This window comes from Ahaetulla prasina, chromosome 3 (assembly GCF_028640845.1).
Source record: "Ahaetulla prasina isolate Xishuangbanna chromosome 3, ASM2864084v1, whole genome shotgun sequence".
Classification (NCBI taxonomy): Eukaryota; Metazoa; Chordata; class Lepidosauria; order Squamata; family Colubridae; genus Ahaetulla; species Ahaetulla prasina.
In genome coordinates, this window is record NC_080541.1 from 179,973,235 (window position 1) to 179,994,001 (window position 20,767).

Below are 20,767 nucleotides of genomic sequence, written 5' to 3' on the forward strand. Positions count from 1 at the left end.
TAATTGAACAGCTAATTGACATCTGCTCTTAGTAACCATCGCCGTATCTAGGTTAAAGCTATTGTACTGTATTGTATGTTCAGGTAGCCACCCACTGAGTTATGTTATAAAGCATATTTTAATTATTGTTTAAATGAATGTGCAAATGTTTATTCTTTCAGGATCTGTTCAAAGTTTTTGTACATACCCCAGAAACAAGGAGAAAAAAGTATCAGTAATAATTATGTCTCCAAAAGGTTTCTTCCATAATCTGCTTCTTTTCAGTGTATGCAATGTAACACCATTATCTCTCCTGAAAGGATTTTTCCAACTTGTCCTCTCCAATTTTGCAATCGGCATCTAATAACCTTCACAAATTATGCTCGCTTCCATGCTATTTAAATAAAAGGAATCGTTTATTTCAATTTAAGGCAATCCAATAGAAACCATATTACATCAAACATTCAACATAGAATATCGTAGCATAAAAGAGATAAAAGTCATTGCCATGCAAATAAAAAGAGCTATGAATGGAAAAAGAAAATGAGATTGGTGAAAACATGCTGGGTGATTGTAAGAAAGTTAGGTAAGTAGATGATATTTTGATCTGGGCAATAGACTGCATGTTCAACAGCCTTACTTCATGTCTTCAAAAGATTGTCTTAAAAAAATCATCACGGTTTCCATTATAACCCAGAGCTATTTTATGGGGCTGAGATTCAGTACTTTCACCCACCTAAAAAGCTGACTTTTATGTCAGATAACTTTCTCTCGCAAGCATTGCATTTTTACTCAATGGAGCACCAATTTGCATCATGTAGGTTTTCTTGCTCTTCCACTCACACAAGTGAGGACAGACTGTTCTGACATGCTTCACCATGCTTTTACAAAGATGCAGTACAGGGAACTGCAGAGTAAATAATATCCACCAGTTGCACTTTTACTGATGTCAGCAGTGCACAGATAGAAGACAGGGTACAACCAGCATGCACAGACATTCTGCTCATTCAGTATTTGGGCCACAATATTTTCCATTGTCTCCTTTGGAAGCTGTTCATTCTGAAAAAGGACAGGGAGGGCGAGAGAAATGTCTGCATAGCGCTAAGACAAAGAAATTAATTTCTTTTGAGGGTTGGAAGACAATATAGCTGTGCAAGTTATATTTTTGGGATATAATTCACAGCCAAAAGCAAAGTGAAAAATAGAACTCTCATTCACTGTAAATAGTTCAGGTTTTCTCCCTGAGTTTATGTCATTCAGCATATTAATTCCAGCCTCGGTCCAAGAATTTCTAGCTGAAGTTAATTTCACCAACTAGTTGGGGGTCAAGAGAGGATCAGGGCCGAGCAGACTGTCAGTCATTATCAGCTGCCTAAATCCAGCAATTTTCAGTAAGCACCAAAAGAACCCCACTATTGAACTCTGGAAAAAAATTTTTTCATAAAATGTTGACTAGTTTATGGGTAAGACAACCACCAGCACATAATGGGATTTATAAAGATAAGTGGCCAAGTAAAACCACTTAGACAGCCATAAACTGGATCCAACATAGCCAAAATGGTAAGGACACTGCATGTCTTTTCTCCTAATTCTGTATCACTTCTGTGTTGGGGCAATAACGCAATCAATAAAGGCATCTTTGATCCACAGATAGGGATTTCTTCTTTCATTCCAATCCCTGGGTTAATCTGCCTTGTTCCAATTTACTTGATGGTTATATTACCTGAAAGACATCATGTCTCGTAATAATTAGGACACCGGGCTTCTACAGAAGTTTGCAATATCCTGTTGTTATTCCTATTTACAATGGAACTTGTCTTATTTCAAGTGCATGAGATATTTTAAACAGAGGAACTTCTGAACCACAACTGTCAAGGACCAACTTGTTCATATGATCTCGCATGTTGTCAAGCATGTAAACTCCTTTGTCCCTCACATCAGTGGAGGAAAGAAAAAAAAAGCTCCCACCATTCTTTCAGTAGCTCTCATGACTCAGTAGAGCAAGAAGGCCCAAATCCTTGAATTTTCATTTACATTGGGGCCAAAATAGATACCTTAAACCTTGATGTTTATAGCACCCATGGCATTATTCCTTCTATTTCCTGATTCTTCTCCCAAAATAGGTCCTGGATCCACCCATTTTGGAAGTATGTGCTGTGCAAAGACCAACATGGCTGATGGGCTAATCGAAGATGCACACTCTTGCCGTACAAATCGGAGGAGCTGAATGATGTTACAGTATATAGTGACTGAGAATCCCTAAGATGTTAATAGTACCTTTTGATCAACCCTAAACAAATTAAGTGTAGGACAAGAAAGTGCCTTGCAACTTGTATCATGTTTTTTTACCACTCTAAAGGAGACAGCTGGGCATAATTGCTCAGCTCCTGCTTATACTGCTTTCACTCTCCCTACACTTGAGCAAAAATACCAGCCAGCTGCAATGCAAATCTTATTAACAGATCAGAAAGATTCAAAGAGTGAGTTCTCTGAAGTGGACCTTCTTTGAACTTCTACAAAGCAGTCAGTTAAAAGGGGTGGTGGTGGAATATTTGAGACGCTCCAAATAATTAAGCAAAGTAGTACATCCTTTGCGAAATGAGAATCAACATTTGCTTCAGCATAATTTTTCTTTTAATTGGCCTATATAATCAATATATTCAAATCTTCAGAAACTTCCATTCTTCCACTTAACCCCAAGAAGGAACATCGCATAATCTTTGATTTCATTTCTCACCTGTGCCGTTCTCCTTCCTACTTTCTGGGAACAATTTAGATACCATCATTGGAGAGGGAACTGTTCCCTAGCTAGTTCTGCTATGGAAAGTGACTTCTAAAGTGGTTGTATAATTGGATCATAATAGCAATGCAAAAATTGGGTCTGGAGAGCTGGAAGGAGTCTTAAGATGGGCAAACAATTATGAGTAATAGGAAGTTTACCTGCTGCCACTGAGGAACATTATTCATGAGCAGAATCCAAATAGACTTTCCATCTGGTCTTAGTGAAAGGATTGGAATATCTGCCTGGCTAAACATAATGGGGCTCATGGGGTCTCCATCAGTGCAGGTTTTCAAGCAAAGATTGGACAGCCATTTATCAGGGATGGTGAGAGGATTTCTGCCCTAAGGCAGGTGGTTGAAGAGCTCCATGATCCCTTCAAGCTCTTATGATTTTAGTTTCCTCCAGAAAAGAATGAACTGCTGAGAAATTGCTGGGAAATTACAAAATTTGGACAGTTTCATGTTTTCATGTGGCAGCTCTACATTTGCTCTGAATGAGTAGACTGTTGTTAATGTTTTATATTGCTAACCTGATAGGCAAAACTATTTAAACAAATCAGGCTCAGTTTTAATTTTCTTCTCTGATGTTCCAAATACATCATTAATGCCCAACACAGAAATGTCAGATATCAAAGTCAAGAGAGAAATTGGTTTCCAGGTAGATACTGGAAACCGCAGCTTTAGAAAAATTAAAAAAGAGACTTAAGGGAGGCATTAAGACATACTAATAATCCAAGCTTGCACAAATATTGCCAAAGCAGATTTACAAACAATAAAGGGAATTGGGCAAGCTAGGGATGGGGTTCAGTACAAGAAATAGTAGCAGCACCAACATGACATCAAACAGATATTCAATCACAATATTTAGCCTGCCAAGTCAATCCAGAAGTTGAGCTGTTACAAAGGAAAGACAGAAGGCCTAATGTGGCAGGCAGATGATACACAGGCTATAAAAAATTCCAATAATTCAAAACTTCTTGAAGCTGGAAGGAGGAAGGGAAAGGGGTGCTTGGAAGATTTATGGAAATCCATCACACATACCATAAGCAAAATGAATCATGTAACTTCCTGAAGACACACTAGACTCCATCTTGGTTATTTTGCTGAAAGGAAATGAGGCCGTTTACCTATGAGTGTGTCCTTTTTAAAAAATACCCCCTCCCATTTTTGCTGTTTCCCAAATGGAAATGTCTGTGAGTTAAACACATTTTTGTGCTAACATTTCAGCATAAACAGTTCTCAATATGAACTTTTTGGAAAGAGAACACATTGTGGATTTTCTCACTCTGGTGTGGATACTGCCTGGATCTCTGGCCCCAGAAAACAGATTAAACAGACCCCGAAGAGTGACTGGGTGTTTCGATGCCTCTCTCTCTCTAAAATTGCTCTTTTCTTTGCCCGATCTTCAGATTTCGGTCTGAAGGGTGTGGCTTGAGGGAGAGTAAGGAGGTGGAGCTGGATTAGGCTTGATGCCACGCCCCTTCATGTAGGAGATGAACTGATCTGGAATCTCAGCCAGCACGTCCTTAGCCAGCCGTGCCATACTCAAGACGTGGTTTCCCGTGCGGTCAATGTAATCACGGAATGGTACAAACTGAGAGAGAGATATCAACATATATATATATATTTATAATAATCATTTATTTTTCAATTTAGACAGCATCACAAAGTAATGTAAAAGGTAATCATGTATTTAAATACTCCAGCTACTTATTGTGCTCAAATTTCCCAGCTGAAATACTTCGAGACAGAAATTTGTTAAGAGAATTCACTAATCTTAGATAAATTAAAAGAAGTGGCCAAGCTATGCTACATAATGGCCAAGGCCTTAATATCCCTATAATTATTAAATTATCTTTAAAATACTAGACTGGGAAAGAACATTTTAGGAGGCTAGTCAGGAATGGGGAGTTATTTATATTAGTTGGATAAAAATATTTTTTTTACTGCTGGCCAAGTCTATAACAATAATCCTTCAGTGAACATCCCCCATGTCATGCTTGCAAATTCAAAATTTGCTACAGTCTCAAAAGGTTATCTCTGTTTAATTCCTCTTTGAGTGTAAATAAAAATTAGGAGTACAAGAACTACTTTATACCACAACAAATGTTTGTCTATTAACTCTCCACTGTTCCATGTAGACAACTTTTATATCATGTATTAAGTTTGGAGATTTCTCTATGTAAACATGTACTCTCCCAATGAGCCCTTTTCCTGAGAGTTGTTTCCTTTCCATAGTGATCCAAAAGAATGTTTCCATGTCCATTAGACTCAGTAGGCTGTGGAAAAGAAAACTATTTACCCAGAGCTTGACATATTTTGTTCAGGGAACTTGCAAGGTGGCTATTGTTGCTCACACATAACCTGAGATTTGAATATTCTAAAAATGTTAGGAAAAAACCTCACTGAGAAACGACCTGGCTTTCAAGATTGTAGATTCATCTTTGCAGCAAGCCTTACAATTCCATATTGACTAGTGAATGTGCACAATAAAGCTTCATTGCTCTCCTCTAAATACCTGGACAATATCACGTTCAGCAGTCCTTCCACGAGATGTGATCCGAACGTCATCTCCATCCAATTCCACCATTGCTGTCCATTGGAGGAAGGGGAAATGAATGTTCATCAAATATTAAACATCCAATGGGAACAAGACAGTGAGGAGCCAAAAGCTCCAAAAATTTGATTGTGCCACAAACAACTGATTAATAGCATTACTCTTTTCTTTCAAAGAGTTGAACTGGAATCATATACTGAATATTCTCTTTGCATGCTGCAACTTGCTTTCTTAATGAACCAATCAATGTGAGGCCCCATTCTTCTTCACAAAGTATAATTAAGTCATTACACTTTACCTGTTGAATTGTGTTATTCAGATTTTCAGCAAATGATAGTTCTTGCGCAGAAGACTATCAATAGGAGGCTTAAAAGTTGTTAATTGGAAGCTCAAGAAAATACATGACAGATTTTAACAGCTGCTCTGCAGAGCCTTAAATGCTATATATACTTTAATTGACAAATCATATTTCATTAAAAGAAGCTAGGATGTCTGTTCAAATCTTTAATCACAGAAATGTATATCTGCTAATTGCTCTAATTTCTTTTGATACTTTTATTTATTATTTATTTATTTATCGTATTTGTATACCGCCCTATCTCCCTAGGGACTCAGGGCGGTTCATTTTATTTTCAATATCCGTAGCCAAAGTATTGGATGACAAGAATTTAAGACACACGTTGTTGCACATTACATACATTACAGAGGTAATATATTTCTAGATCCCAAAAGATCAAAAGGTTGCAAAAATAATTTAAAAAAAAGAAACTCAAACTATTGTTAACTGAAGTTGTAATGTGGTGTGGGTTCATGTTTGATTAAAATGTAGTTGCCTAGTTTGTATTTCAGAGTGTTGTGTGAGCCTAGAGATTCAGCGTTATTGTTTGGAAGGTTGTGTGGACCTTGGCAATTGCCTTAATTCAATAAACCATGGAACTGTTAACCATGAATTAATGTGTTAGTCAAACACAAGCCAGAGTATTTTCAAAACATACTATTTTGGTTATTTAATGCAGGGGTCCACTACTGGTTCTCCAAAACCTGTCAGAACCTGCTGGATTTCACCCCTGATTCAACGTCATTCTCAGGATTCCAAAGAATCTCAGAATATTTTTATTTTATTTTATTTATTTGTCACAACAGTATATATAGGCATAAGCATGAAATAACTATATGATAGATCTGATCATGAAATAAACTGCTTAAAGAGATGACAATATAATCCATTGCTCTAATTTATGTATTGGTTTATTTAAGTAAGGTTTGTCTTAATACATTATTGTGTTTATATTCCACCTTTTCTCTGGGAGCTAAAGATTATACATGGGGAACTCTCCTAGCCGGATTCTCACAGTAGTAGTCTTGTAAAATAGTTAGGCTGACCAAGAAAGAAACTGGCCTAAAGACATTCTGTGCTCACACGAAGATATGACGTTTAATCAAGTCTAATGTTGTATGAAACCAATTCCTGCCTTGCTATGTTTATGAGCATTGATTGCAATGTTGATTGCCACTGCTACAGACATCTGCAGAGAGTCATGGTGACATCATGTATGCCATAATGGCATCACATAAGTGATGGAAAAGACACAACTTGTTCATTTGTGTAATGACATCATGATGAACATGACATCACCTCCTCCCTAATGAATACCCATGGCTGCTGATTAAGTGCAGAACTGAATTTATATCAGACTAGTATAGCCCTACTAGCTCTCAACAGAATAATATATATATTCCCATATATCTGGAGACAAGGTAACACAACATAGATTCTTACCATCGAATTCAGCCTGTCCAACACCCACAATTATTATAGACATTGGAAGTTTGGCAGCCTGAGGACCATCAGGAAACAAGCAAGAATAGAGCAGGAAATGCAAAATGGAGATGGGAAGAAGAAACAAAGAAAGAGCCTGAATTTAGAACAAATAACGATAAAATAATATGGAGAAAGCTGAATTAAATAAATCCAGAAGTCCACTCCCTCCCTTCATGCAGACAGAATAGCACAGTCAACTTGCTGGCTATACTCAATTCATCATAATGTCTTCACTGGAGGGCTGAACTTATATATATATATATAAATTTTGCATGCCATTCATCTCCCTATATACAATTCATCAGGTAGCTTACAGCAGAATAAAAAGATAATTCAAAATGACTAAAAATTAAGGAACATTAAATAAAAACTAAAAATCAAGAGGCAGAAGTCATTGCAAGAGTACAAAAAAATAAATAAATTCATAGTGATACTCTGTGTTTTCCAGTCTGCCCGAGCTTGCTCTTAACACACTGTCCTATTATCAAATTATCTAACTCCTTTCTCTTCCTCTTCAGCAATCAGTGACTGTTTTTGCTGTTAAGCGCAGAAGTGGCAATAATCAGTGCTCTTTGCTATAACAAATCTCTGGCAATGTTGAACAATGGACTGCAGCAACAATTTAATCAGGAGCACACTCATCACTCATCACCACTGGAATCAAAAGCGGAGCACATGGCAGTGTCCTAATGGCTGGAAACAGAAGGGCAATGGGTTTTTTTTTGTGGGGCGGGAAGATTGCGCACAGAAGCAAATACTTGCATAACCAGAAGCTTTGTTTATTCATACAGCCCAGCTGATCTTCAAATCCCCTTTGGGAAACCTGAGTTCCAGGTTCACTGGAGCCATGGGAAGAGTACTGTAGCTTCGGGCAAATGCTTTTTCTTATTCCTTCCCATTATTTTTGGGAAAAGCCTGTAGTGATTTCTTTCATTTGCTCCCACAGCATCCTGAGGGCCACATTCTAAATGTGGGCAGGGCCAGGGGACATTTGGGGTGAGGTGGTTTGAGGAGGGTGCTTTAAACTTTTGCTTTCACTCCCCACTTGGCAGAGCCTCCTAAAACTGATCCAAACCCCAACCAAAATAAAAAAGAGGGGCTGTGAGTTTAGACCAGGGCTCTTCAACCTTGGCAACTTTAAGACTTGTGGACTTCAACTCCCAGAGTTCCTCAGCCAGCAAAGCTGGCTGAGGAACTCTGGGAGTTGAAGTCCATAAGTCTTAAAGTTGCCAAGGTTGAAGACTCCTGGTTTAGACCTTCCCCATGATGCAGTCCTCAGAAGGAATACTAGCAAGCCTTTCCTTTTCCTTTTCTCTTGCTGTACGATTTGAGGCTGACTGCTCTTTATCTGCTTCAGCACTCCATGGATTAGACGAGGCTAAATATCTGGTAGAATAAAGCATGGGGAATGTGTGGACTTCCAGCCTTTGTTGAACAGCAGCCTCAGCTAGCACGGCCACAGAGGTGGATGTTTTAGCTGAGCATCATCTGAAAGGCTACAGATTTTCCCCTCCTGGTGAAAGGATTACCAAGACAATCAGGTAATGCAGTGAGCACTTTAGGGCACGATGAACACATTAGGTAAAGGTTCCCCTCGCACGTATGTGCTAGTCGTTCCCGACTGTAGGGGGTGATGCTCATCTCTGTTTCAAAGCCGAAGAGCCAGCGCTATCCAAAGATGTCTCCGTGGTCATGTGACCGGCATGACTAAATGCCAAAGGCACATGGTATACTGTTACCTTCCCACTAAAGGTGGTCCCTATTTTTCTACTTGCGTTTTTTACATGCTTTCGAACTGCTAGGTTGGCAGAAGCTGGGACAAGTAATGGGAGCTCAGCTCCGTTACGCGGCACTAGGGATTCAAACCGCTGAACTGCCGATCTTTTGATTGACAAGCTCGGCATCTTAGCCACTGAGCCACCTCATCCCCCTAATTAGTTAAAAGCTAACGCATTGAGTGTGGACATTCGCTTGATGTCCACCCATTTTGGCTTGTAAACCGTGGCTTCTTTCTTGTAGGCTGGCATTATGTACGAATGAAGCATAGGAATTCTAAGTAGTGGCCTAAGAAGGATCTTGTTGCTTTTGTTAGAATAAGGAAAGAGACAAGCTTGATCTCTTTGGGGCATGTGTGTAACATGATCTCACATATAAGAAAGGGGAAAGGCTAGTTTTGTCAGAGTGACCCACTTTTCTCCTTTCTGTGGAAGCCACTGATTCTAAATCTGATTGTAAATGCTGTATTAAAAATAGGATGGAACCAGAAACCAGTTGCCTGGAGAAAAGCATATATATACAAAATCACAAAATTGGAAAGGGGCATTTCGTACACCGAGTCCAAGACTTGTTCAGTACAGGAATTCCAATGAAAGCATTCCCAACAACATGCCTTTCCTGCCTCAGGGTTTCCCATATTTAGCAAAAGAGGCAGCATCTATGATTCCAGTTATGGAACATTCAATAGATTTACAATAGGGAAAACAGGAATATGCTGTGGCTGCAAGATTATACCTCTTACTGTGGCTAGCAGTAAATTCCAGATGCTCAGCTTACTAATGTGCTATGCTGCTGAACTGAAGCCATTTTTCCCCCCACCAGGCACATATAAGAATATGTCTGTTATTTGACAAAGCTGGAATTAGGCTGCTCCATTCCCCAAGTGAGCTACTCACATTGACAATTGCTTCTTTTGTCTGAGCCATGTCTGATATCACACCATCCGTGATGATGAGCAAAACGAAATACTGGGAACCATCCTGCACAGCCGAGGCATATCTGATTTGGGAGGAAATAATATTGAATGCAGGAAGATATAGGTTCCTAGTGGACCTCTGAATCCTGAACTGAACACAAATGGTGAAAGTTAACTGTATCAAATTGTAATCTTACAAGCATTAGTAGAAATAATTTGTTTCTCAAAAAAGTGTCCATTGCACTTTTCCCTGTAACTGTACAAGTCAGGAAGGTCTGTAGGATTCTGGGTATATTATGCGAGGGATTTGCTTATGTTAAGTGTGATGGGTAGTGCATATTCACTGGATGCTCATGATAGTTGAAGTTGAGGGATGGGCTTGAGGCATATTAGGATGGATATAAGGAAGGGAATGTTGTTTGCTCCCAGGATGATGCAGTGGGAAATAGACTAGGACTTTGATAAGAAGCGGAAGAGTTGGGTGCAGATGTGATAATATGTGAAATATTCACAGTGATGAGGAGTACCTGGATATAATCAGATTGCAAGTGCCTGTGTGGAATTAAGTAGCAAAGACAAGCTTGGGCTGCTGATGTATACAGACCATCTAAACACCAACCCTCTATTAATTCCTGGACGTTGTCTTGGGATTGGTGTTGGAGTTCCCCAGATTCCATGGGTGATTTCAATCCTACATGCCCTGGGGGACAGTCCATCTAGTTTGTGTGTACCAAGATTATCATGGGCTTGTCACACAAAAATGGGACCACAACAGGTATGGGTGAACATATTTGACTTGGTCTTTGTTTAGGAGCAGATGAGATGTCATCTGAAAAGGAAGGACAATGATACCTGTCCTGGTCATAGTCGGGTGTTTTTTTTTTTTACATTTATATCCCGCCCTTCTCCGAAGACTCAGGGCGTCTTACAGTATATAAGGCAATAGTCTCATTGTATTTGTATATTTACAAAGTCAACTTATTGCCCCCCCAACAATCTGGGTCCTCATTTTCCCTACCTTATAAAGGATGGAAGGCTGAGTCAACCTTGGGCCGGGCTTCTTGCCTATCAGACTGTAATTCAGAGTTGTTCTGAATGTGTTCTGTCACTTGGTTATGTTCCAGGGTGAGCATGGCCAACTTTTTTTTTACTTTTAAAAGCATTTTTTCTACAACCTCTTCGGCAGAAGAGGTTGTAGAAAAATGCTTTTAAAGGGTTCTGACAATCCCACCTGAGCCGTGCGATCATCAGAGACTTTTTTTTTACTTTTAAAAGCATTTTTTCGGCCAAAGAAAAAATGCTTTTAAAAGTAAAAAAAAAACCCTCTGATGATCACGTGGCTCAGCTGGGCATGGGTGGGGGGGGGGCAGGGATTTTTGCTACTGGTTCTCCAAACCACCTGCCGCCATCGCTACCGGATCGGGCAATCTTTCAATGTCATGCTTTATAAAGTACTTTATACTTATATGGACCTACCCAGCCACATGGTTGACCACTGGTGCAAAGTTAGTTGGGCCATAGAGCTGCACAGTCTTGAGGCTCTGGTGATACGCTTCAAGGATTCCTTCTATCCCACTACAGTGAGGATTGTCACAGTTGCCATTCTGAAAACAGAGAAATGGAGACACAACTAAAGGCAATCTCCAGGCAGAGGCTGCATCTTAACCATCTTTCTTTGGCTGCTTTAATCCTTCCACTTGCCCTTAAACATCCCTTTCATCTAACAATGTGCCACAACAAAGATAAAAATGCTAGGCAGCAAGATGGTTACCTATGAATAACAGTTTTCTTTAAAGACCCAGTTATAAAACATATGTTAAAAGAGCATGTGACTGCTCCAGATCAGGACTTTATTGAGGCAGATTAGGAGCTTTATCTTTGTGGCTCTCTACTGCAGCTTTGATCTATAACTGGCTGTATTTCTTGCAATACATATTTTATCTCTCTCCCTGCATGTTAGATCGCACCACATGCATGCATTTTTGCGCATGGAATATGAAAAGGCACTGCTACTGCTAGCTATGTCTAAGTAATGCATGCATCCTTAGATTTATCACAAAGGACTCCCTCCCTGTTGGAAGCAAAGATTAAGCAGATGCAACTGAAGCTGCCTCTCAGGGGTTTAAAGGGATAGCAATAGTAGTGAAGACATTTTTCTTGGGTTGAGGGTTCCTCCTGATTTTACAGATACATCAACATTTAAAAAGGTGCCAGATAACATTGCTTCTGTTGTTATTATAACCCTCAAGGCTTTAACTCAGGAGTGGGCAATCACTGACTTCCAGATGCTGAACTATAGTCCTTAGCTGGGCCTGCTAAAAGATGTAGCGGGGAAGATCTGGAGGCCCATAGGCATTTTGTGAGTGAATTCCAAGCTCCTTGAAAAGTCAGGCCATGGACAAGGAAAGCAAGACTACCCAGTGCCAGCCAGCTTATTCATTTTATCCAGGAGCAAGGAGAAATACACTGTGTAGAAAACGGGGCTTATTCCCTAGCCAGTGTGTTTAGGATTGCAGCTTAAAAGATCTGTTGATTCTGCTGCCAGTGAGGCCAAGTCTCTGCCAACAGGATCATATGGCATTTTGCTCTCTCCAGAAAAGGCATCTCAGAATGTGACACATTGGACTCCTCTGTCTGGCACTTGATCTGATCTGAAACAAAGCGTCCCTCGGGAGCTGTTTTCTGAATGCTGGCGTGACTCAGAGGGAAGTGTCAGTACCAAGGGGAACTCATGAGACACACGCCCGTCAGGGGGAATCTTGGCTCCAAACCCAAGCGCTGGGAACATTTTATCACTGTCATAGTCCTGGATGATCTCCCCAACAGCCTTCAGTGCCATGGCGTATGCATTGAGCTGGTATGGATTCATGTAATGAAGGGAGGTAGACTGAGAAGGATTGCCTGCAGAAAATGAGAGAGAGAGAGAGAGAGAGAGAGAAAGAGGAAGAATCCCAAGGAGGAGGAAGAAAAAGGAACAGCAGTGAATTCATTGTCTGGGAGCCAGCTGCATTGATGAAGTTTGCTTAACGTCAACAAAAAAAAAAACCCTTATCTGGAGTGCTGCAACTGGGAACCTCTCCCTGAGGAGCTTCACCTGATGCTTCTATATTATCTTTCAGAGCTGGCAATCGTGACATTTTCATCCTCTCAAGCACTTCAGTGGTTGGTATTTTAAGTATTGAAAGGATGTTATATTTTAAACATAGAAAATGGAATTTGCATTGCTGTTTGGATTAGTAGTGAATCGGTTGTTGTATTGCTCTACCCTGCCTGTCCTTCTGATTTCAACATTATGCAGGGCCAAAGCCTCTAAACAATTAAAATACATCAGGCAAATTATATACACCTTATATACTTGAATTGTGATACACTCTCTACAGTAATCTGCAATTATTTTCAGAGTTGCCTTAGGACACTGCCAAGTAAAATCTGTACAGCGCAATCTATGCAGCGCAGTCAATCATTTTTATATTGCTAACTTTCTATGGCAAGGGAAAAAAAGATAGTAGAAGCACAGAAAGATATGTAAGGCCTAAAAGTTAAAAAAGGTAGAAATTGTTATTACTGTACAGGAAGTCCTCACCTTACAAGAGTTCATTTAGTGACTATTCAAAGTTACATCACTGAAAAAAGTGACTTATGACCATTTTTCACACAACCATTGCAGCATCCCCATAGTCACTTGATCAAAATTCAGACAGTTGGTAACTGGCTCATATTTATGACAGTTGTAGTGTCCCGGAATCATGTGATCCCCTTCTGCAACCTTCTGACAAAGTCAGTGGAGAAGCCAGATTCACTTAACAACCGTGTTACTAACTTGTCCACTGCAATGATTCACTTAACAACTGTGGCAAGACAGGTAGTAAAATGGGGCAAAACTCACTTAACAAATGTCTCACTGAGCAACATAAATTGGGGGCTCCATTGTAGTTGCAAGTCGAGGACTACCTTTTATCTGGACATCTCATGAAACTTCGCGAAAGAGACAGCAGGTGGCATAATAAGTCTTATCTTGCTATATTGAAATATTCTTGAATCTGCTTAAGAATTCAGCGATCTTATCTACACGTACAAGCAGACGTGCGTTGTGTGCATGTACAAAAGAGAGCATTAGCTTGTTTATGCAGCTAAAATAAGGAAAGTTCTTGGCAATGATTTTGCAAGGCACATATTCACATCTTTTTTTTCATTCGTATATGAATCACTAGTCTTGCTCACCTCTTCTAGTTGTGTCCCTGAACCCAGTTTATAACAGGAGTACAACAGGAGAGACCCCACTCCTGTCTAAAGTGAACCGAGCCTGATTTTTAAAGCAAAAAGTGATGAGAGAAGCTGATTTTGCCCATTTCTTTATTATCCCACCTGCTGTCACTTTTCCAGGGTTCCTAAATGAAACTCGCTTCCAGCATGAAATATTTTGCTTTCTCATTTGCTACTTAATTTGGTGCCTTTACAGGGCAGGCAAAGCAATCTGACCTTATGTTACAAAGCTCAGAATTAAAGAAGAATCAGGTTCAGAAGTTTCTATGGGTTTAGAAGAGGTATGCAAGATTGGATCACTCCCCTGAGAGGAAAGGCACAAAGTCAATATATTCTATAACCCCTTAGATAGCTTTTCTGAGGTCACCTTAGGTTATGATTTAATGAATGGTAGCTTCCTGGGGAAAGCTACTATTGAACATAATAGGCACTTTTATGCAATATGCTTAGGTTTAAGATTTAATGACTTTAATAAAAGTATAATGATCCAATTTTATTTTTAAATTGTGTAAGCAAATAACACATTAAAAACATAGCACACTAACAACAATGACTAAGTTAAAACTTACCATTGGAAGCTGTGAAATCAATGGCCACTGTGAAATTGATTTGTGTCCTGGAGGGGGAAAAAAAATCACAATATCATCATTTAGGCTGTAATTGTACAATCTACCATTGTAAATTATTTAGCCTTTGAGAAAAATGAAATCCAGACTTGTTAGAAACTACATACTCAACTTTCCTTCTAGTATTATCTTTATTCCAATAACTGTGTTTATAATAATTGATTAGAATAGTAAACTGAGAGACAAAAAGGACAAGCATGAAAAATGGACAGAGGGACACATAACTAAAACAGAAAACTAGCAAATAGCCCTAATCTGCAAGGATGAAGTCAGGAAAGCTAAAGCTCAGAATCAACTAAGACTTGAAACAAATGCCAAAAATAATAATAAAAATTTCTTTCAACATGTAAAAGACAAGTAAAAAGTCAAGGAAGCAATTGGTCCACCAATGAGAGAAGATGGCAAGGAAGTGAGGAAGAAAGCAGAACTGCTTAATTAATTCTCTGCATCTGTTTTTACACAAAAGGAAAAAACAGACCAACCTATCAAAAGAATACAAGTCTAAACAGGCAGGAAAAAATGATAAGAGAACACCTAGCCATTCTAGCCGAATTCAAATCACCAGGATCAGATGGATTGCATTCCAGAGTTCTGAAGGAGCTGACAGATGTGATCCTGGAACCACTGGACCAAATCTTACAAAGCTCTTGGAATGCTTGGAAAAAACCAGAGGACTGGAAAAAAGCTGATGTGGTTCCAATCTTCAAAAGGGAAAAAATGGATCCAGGAAACTACAGACCAACCAGCCTGACATCAATATCTGGGAAAATCCTGGAAAATTTAATCACACAATGGGCCTGTGAACACCTAGAAATGAGCAAAGCTATTACTAAAAGCCAACATGCACTGGCTACCTGTGGTCTTTCGGGTGCACTTTAAGGTTTTGGTTACTACCCTTAAAGCGCTCCATGGCTTAGGGCCTGGGTACTTACGGGACTGCCTGCTGTTACCTCATGCCTCCCACCGACCCGTACGCTCACACAGAGAGGACTTCTCAGGGTGCCGTCCGCCAAGCAATGTCGGCTGGCGGCCCCCAGGGGAAGATCCTTCTCTGTGGGGGCTCCTACCCTCTGGAACGAACTTCCCCCGGGTTTACGCCAAATATCTGACCTTCGGACCTTCCGCCGCGAATTGAAAACACATTTATTTATTCACGCGGGGCTGGCTTAAATTTTATTGGTTTTAAATTTTTATTATTAATTTTTAATGGGTTTTAGTTTTATATGTTCCAAAGTTTTAGGCCAATTATGTAATAAGTTTTTTAATTCGTATTTTAAATTGTATATTGCACTGTTTGTTTTACCTTGGCTGTACACCGCCCTGAGTCCTTCGGGAGAAGGGCGGTATAAAAATTGAATAAATAATAATAATAATAATAATAATAATAACAATAACAACAACAACAACAACAACAACAACAACAACAACATAGGTTTGTTAAAAACAGATCATGCAAGACAAACTTAATTGCCTTCTTGGAAAATGCGACTGAATTAGTGGATAAGGGAAGTTTAGTGGACATTGTTTATTTAAACTTCAGTAAGGCATTTGACAAAGTAGACCACAGTCTAAGATAGAACAATGTGGGATAGATAGTACCATCACCAAAAGAATTTGCAATTGGCTGGCCACCCACATTCAGCAGTTAGTCCTCAATGAAATTATATGTAAATGGAGGGAAACATGCAATCGGATACCACAGGGTTTTGTCTTAGGCCCAGTTCAAAAACCGCTACAGAAATATATGCAACCAAATAAAAACTGAATGCACCAATTACCACATCAAGCAAGAAGAAGACCTTCTGCGCGCAAATTCCAATCGCGCTTTTTATAATTTTGTGAACAACAAACTCAAGATCCATCCCACCACTAAAAGAATCTAATGGCAAAGAATATAATGATGAAACAGTTAAAGCAAACCTCTTTAACACATTCTTTGGTCCAGTCTTTGTAAACAGTAATGGCTTATACCCGACATTCCCCATTCGTACCAACAATGAGTACAATGACCTAAAACAAATAGATTTCACAGAAGATAATGTTGAAAAAGCTCTTCGCAAACTGAAGCCATCCCTATCTATTGGACTTGATGGACTATATGCATACTTCTTAAAAAAGATTTCCACTAATATAGCAGAACTCCTAAACATAATCTTTGAAAAAGCTTTCACGACCAGTTCCCTTCCCAAACTTTGGTCACTAGCCACGGTCATCCCTGTCTTCAAAAAAGGCGACCCCAGCCTAGTTGAAAATTACAGACCAATCTCTCTATGCTGTGTCACCTGCAAAGTAATGGAATCTATCATCAACCAATCCATTACCCTCCACCTAGAAACAAAAAACCTACTCTCTAATAAACAATTTGGTTTCAGAAAAAAATTATCATGTAATTTACAACTTCTTCACTGTAAAAACGTATGGACTACAAATCTTGATCAGGGCAAAGCAATAGATGCAATCTACATAGACTTCTGTAAAGCTTTTGACTCAGTAGTACATGATAAACTTTTCCTAAAACTAAAATCCTATGGCTTCTCAGGACCCCTCCACAACTGGAGCTTTCCTGTCAAACAGACAACAAGTGGTCAAAATTGGCAACGCTCTATCAAATTCTGTTCCTGTCAAAAGTGGCGTTCCTCAAGGCAGCGTTCTTGGACCAACACTCTTCATATTATACATTAATGATCTCTGTGACCATATTACAAGTAATTGTATTCTCTTTGTTGACGATGTCAAACTATTTAACACCACCAACAATACAGCTACCCTTCAAAAAGACCTGGACTTTGTATCTGAATGGTCTAAAACTTGACAACTCCAAATCTCAACCAGCAAATGCTCAGTCTTACATATTGGAAAAAAGAACCTAAACACTAAGTACAAGCTTGATGGACATTACCTTATAGATGACCCCCCACCCTGTTAAAGACCTTGGAGTTTTCATATCAAATGATCTAAGTGCCAAAGCCCACTGCAACTACATTGCAAAAAAGGCTTTAAGAGTTGCAAACCTAATCTTGCGTAGCTTTTTCTCCAAAAACACTACACTACTAACCAGAGCATATAAAACATTTGCTAGACCATTCTTGAATACAGTTCGACTGTCTTCCGTATTTCTGACATCAATACAATTGAACGTGTCCAGAAATATTTTACAAGAAGAGTTCTCCACTCCTCTGAATACAACAAAATATCTTATGCCACCAGACTTGAAATCCTGGGTTTAGAAAATTTAGAACTACGCCGCCTTCAACATGAGAACTACGCCGCCTTCAACATGATTCTATGAGTTTAACTCATAGAATCATCTATTACAATGTCCTTCCTGTTGAAGACTACTTCAGCTTCAATTGCAACAATATACGAGCACACAATAGATTTAAGCTTAATGTTAACCACTCCAATCTTGATTGCAGAAAATATGACTTCAGTAACAGAGTTGTTAATACTTGGAATACACTACCTGACTCTGTAATCTCTTCCCAAAATCTCCAAACCAAAAACAGTCTACTATTGACCTCACCCCATTCCTAAGAGGTCTGTAAGGGACGTGCATAAGAGCACAAGCGTACCTACCGTTCCTGTCCTATTGTTTCCTTTCATTATATCTAATTAATATAGTTATTACATACTCAAACTTATATATGCTTATATATTGTATAGTTACTTCATGCTTATGCTTATATATTCTGTGTGACAAAATAAATAAATAAAGATGGATCATTAGAGATGCAGTCATTGGTCTACAGAGAGAAGAGAAGTGGAGAGAGTTGGGGCGACTCTGTGCTAATTGTACAGGTATCTGATGTGATTCTGCTTAGTTTCACCTGCTGCTTCCTGTTTGTTAGGAAGCTTGTGATCCACTTACAAGTCTGTTCAGGTGCCTGTAGCTGGTTTAGCTTAGTTAGAAGTGTTTCTGGAATGATGGTGTTGAATGCTGAGCTAAAGTCTACAAAGAGAATCTTGCATAGGTCTTTGGAGATTCAAGATGTTGTAGGATGTAGTGCAGAGCCATATTAACAGCATAATCTGTTGATCTATTTGCTTGGTATGAAAATTGCAAGGGGTCTAACAGCAGATCCGTGATGGTTTTCAAGTGGGACAGCACTAGCCTTTCAAAGGTTTTCATGACTACAGATGTTAGAGCAACTGGTCTTTAGTCATTCAGTTCTGTGATGGTGGGCTTCTTCGGCACTGGGATAATAGTAGAGTGTTTGAAGCAAGAAAGAACATAGCACATCTCTAGTGATTTATTAAAGATATGGATGAAGATGGGGGCCAATTGGTCAGCACAGACCTTTAAACAAGAAGGAGTTATCTTGTCTGGGCCTGGAGCTTTTCCTGGCTTTTGTCTGTGAAATAGGCCTTGCACTTCCTTTTCTGTGATCACTAGGGGTTGTGAACCCAATGAAATGGGGTCAGTTGTAGGAGGCTTGGCTATGTTGGTGTGTCTGAGATGGGGGTTGTGGAGACAGGTGGCTGTAGTTTCCTGCAGTAAAACATGTTCAGGTCATCTGCCAGTTGTTGATTTCCTTCAGCCTGGGAAGGTTTGCCGTAGCCGGTGATATTTTTAAGAGTTTTCCACGTTTGCTGGTTCATTTGTTGAGAACCGATTCTTTAGCTTTTCAGAGTAGCTTCTTTTTGCTGCTCTGCTCTCCCTTGTTAAGACATTTCTGGCCTGATTGTACAGCATTTTATCACCTTTTCGTAGGCTTCCTCTTTGGAACAATGTAGCTGCTTAAGTTTAGCTGTGAACCAAGGTTTGTTGTTACTGTATATTTGCAAGTTCCTTGTCGGTAGTATAGAATGGTATAGGTCTCCTGCTTGAGCAGAAGATTGGACTAGAAGACCTCCAAAGTCCCTTCCAAATTGGTTATTTTTATTTTATGTATTCTATTCTATGACCTTCTCAGAGATTTGCCCCAAAGAGAAGAAAGAAGGGAGGCTTTCTCAATGGTTGCCCTCATTCTGTGAAATAAGCAACCTCCTGAGGTGGGCTTGATCCTATTCTGGTATTCAGGAAGACATTGAAAGACATCTCTAAAAGACATTTAGCATCTACCTATGTTTGTTTGGTGGCCTTCAGTACATTTAAAATGATTTAATGATTTAAATGCAAATGTTGACAGGTTTTTATGGCAACTTTTCATATAATAAATATATAAATTCCACAAACTAGTGACCTGAAATCAGGGGTGAAATGCTCCTGGTTCGGACTGGATTGGCTGATCTGGTAGCAATGGCAGCAGGTGGTTCGGAGAACTGCTAGCAAAATCCCTGGCCCCCTCACCCATGCCCACCCAATGCCCAGACGTCCACTTCCCCACTTGCTGCTTCTTTTAAAAAATGCTTTTAAAAGGTAAAAGAAAAAGGCTCTGATAATCACAGCTGAGCCGCGCAATCGTCAGAGCCTTTTTTTATTTTATTTATTTATTTATTTATTTATTTATTTATTTATTTATTTATTTATTTATTTATTTATTTATTTATTTATTATTATTTATTTATTATTTATTAAAAATTATGTATTTATTATTATATAATACATATATAATAATCGCTCTTTGTCTCCCCATGGGTTCCTATGAATCAGCACAATTCTCAGTTCCAGAGCCTATCTAGGTGCACAAGGAATAGGGGTTTAAAGGACAGTGCGCATTAGTGCTATTAAAACGGATGATTGAAAAAAGCTGTCTGCAGACATTTCTCTGGCAGCCTTCTCAGATGAGATTCCAAATCTCTCATCTCCCATCCTCCACCAAAAGCAATTGCTCCCATCACAGGCCTTTCCTTCAAATGTCATACAAGCCTTCAATGAAAGAATGCAGCTGTCAGTGGGAGATAACAATTTAAAATGCCGGGTGGAAAGACCAGGTTGAAGGGAAAGGCTTCTTTTGTTTTGCTGCTCTGGAAATACATCTGAATTAGGTCTAGCACCGGCCACGGACATACTTTTAACTCTAGAAAAGAGCACTAAGTTGTAACTATCTGTGGCTACGCAAAACTGAGATCTCCATAGTTCCACTTCTTCAATTGGTAGTGTTTGA

The 20,767-nt window shown here is 39.3% G+C and overlaps 1 protein-coding gene across 3 annotated transcripts in view; it reads right to left on the reverse strand.

Moving 5' to 3' along the window:
- Positions 1-382: 382 nt before the first annotated feature.
- The window catches only part of LOC131195627 (copine-5), a 173,915-nt gene continuing 153,530 nt past the window's right edge, over positions 383-20,767 (reverse strand). For 2 of the 3 annotated variants that reach the window (XM_058177701.1, XM_058177703.1), the window contains 7 exons: positions 14,664-14,710; positions 12,551-12,732; positions 11,308-11,435; positions 9,812-9,914; positions 7,098-7,155; positions 5,279-5,352; positions 383-4,354 (listed from right to left, as the gene is read on the reverse strand). In XM_058177701.1, the coding sequence (XP_058033684.1) occupies positions 4,166-4,354; positions 5,279-5,352; positions 7,098-7,155; positions 9,812-9,914; positions 11,308-11,435; positions 12,551-12,732; positions 14,664-14,710 (781 nt within the window). In that variant the 3' untranslated portion in view covers positions 383-4,165. Of the gene's footprint in view, positions 4,355-5,278; positions 5,353-7,097; positions 7,156-9,811; positions 9,915-11,307; positions 11,436-12,550; positions 12,733-14,663; positions 14,711-20,767 lie in introns of those variants that run through there. The other variant, XR_009154499.1, reaches the window with a different exon arrangement.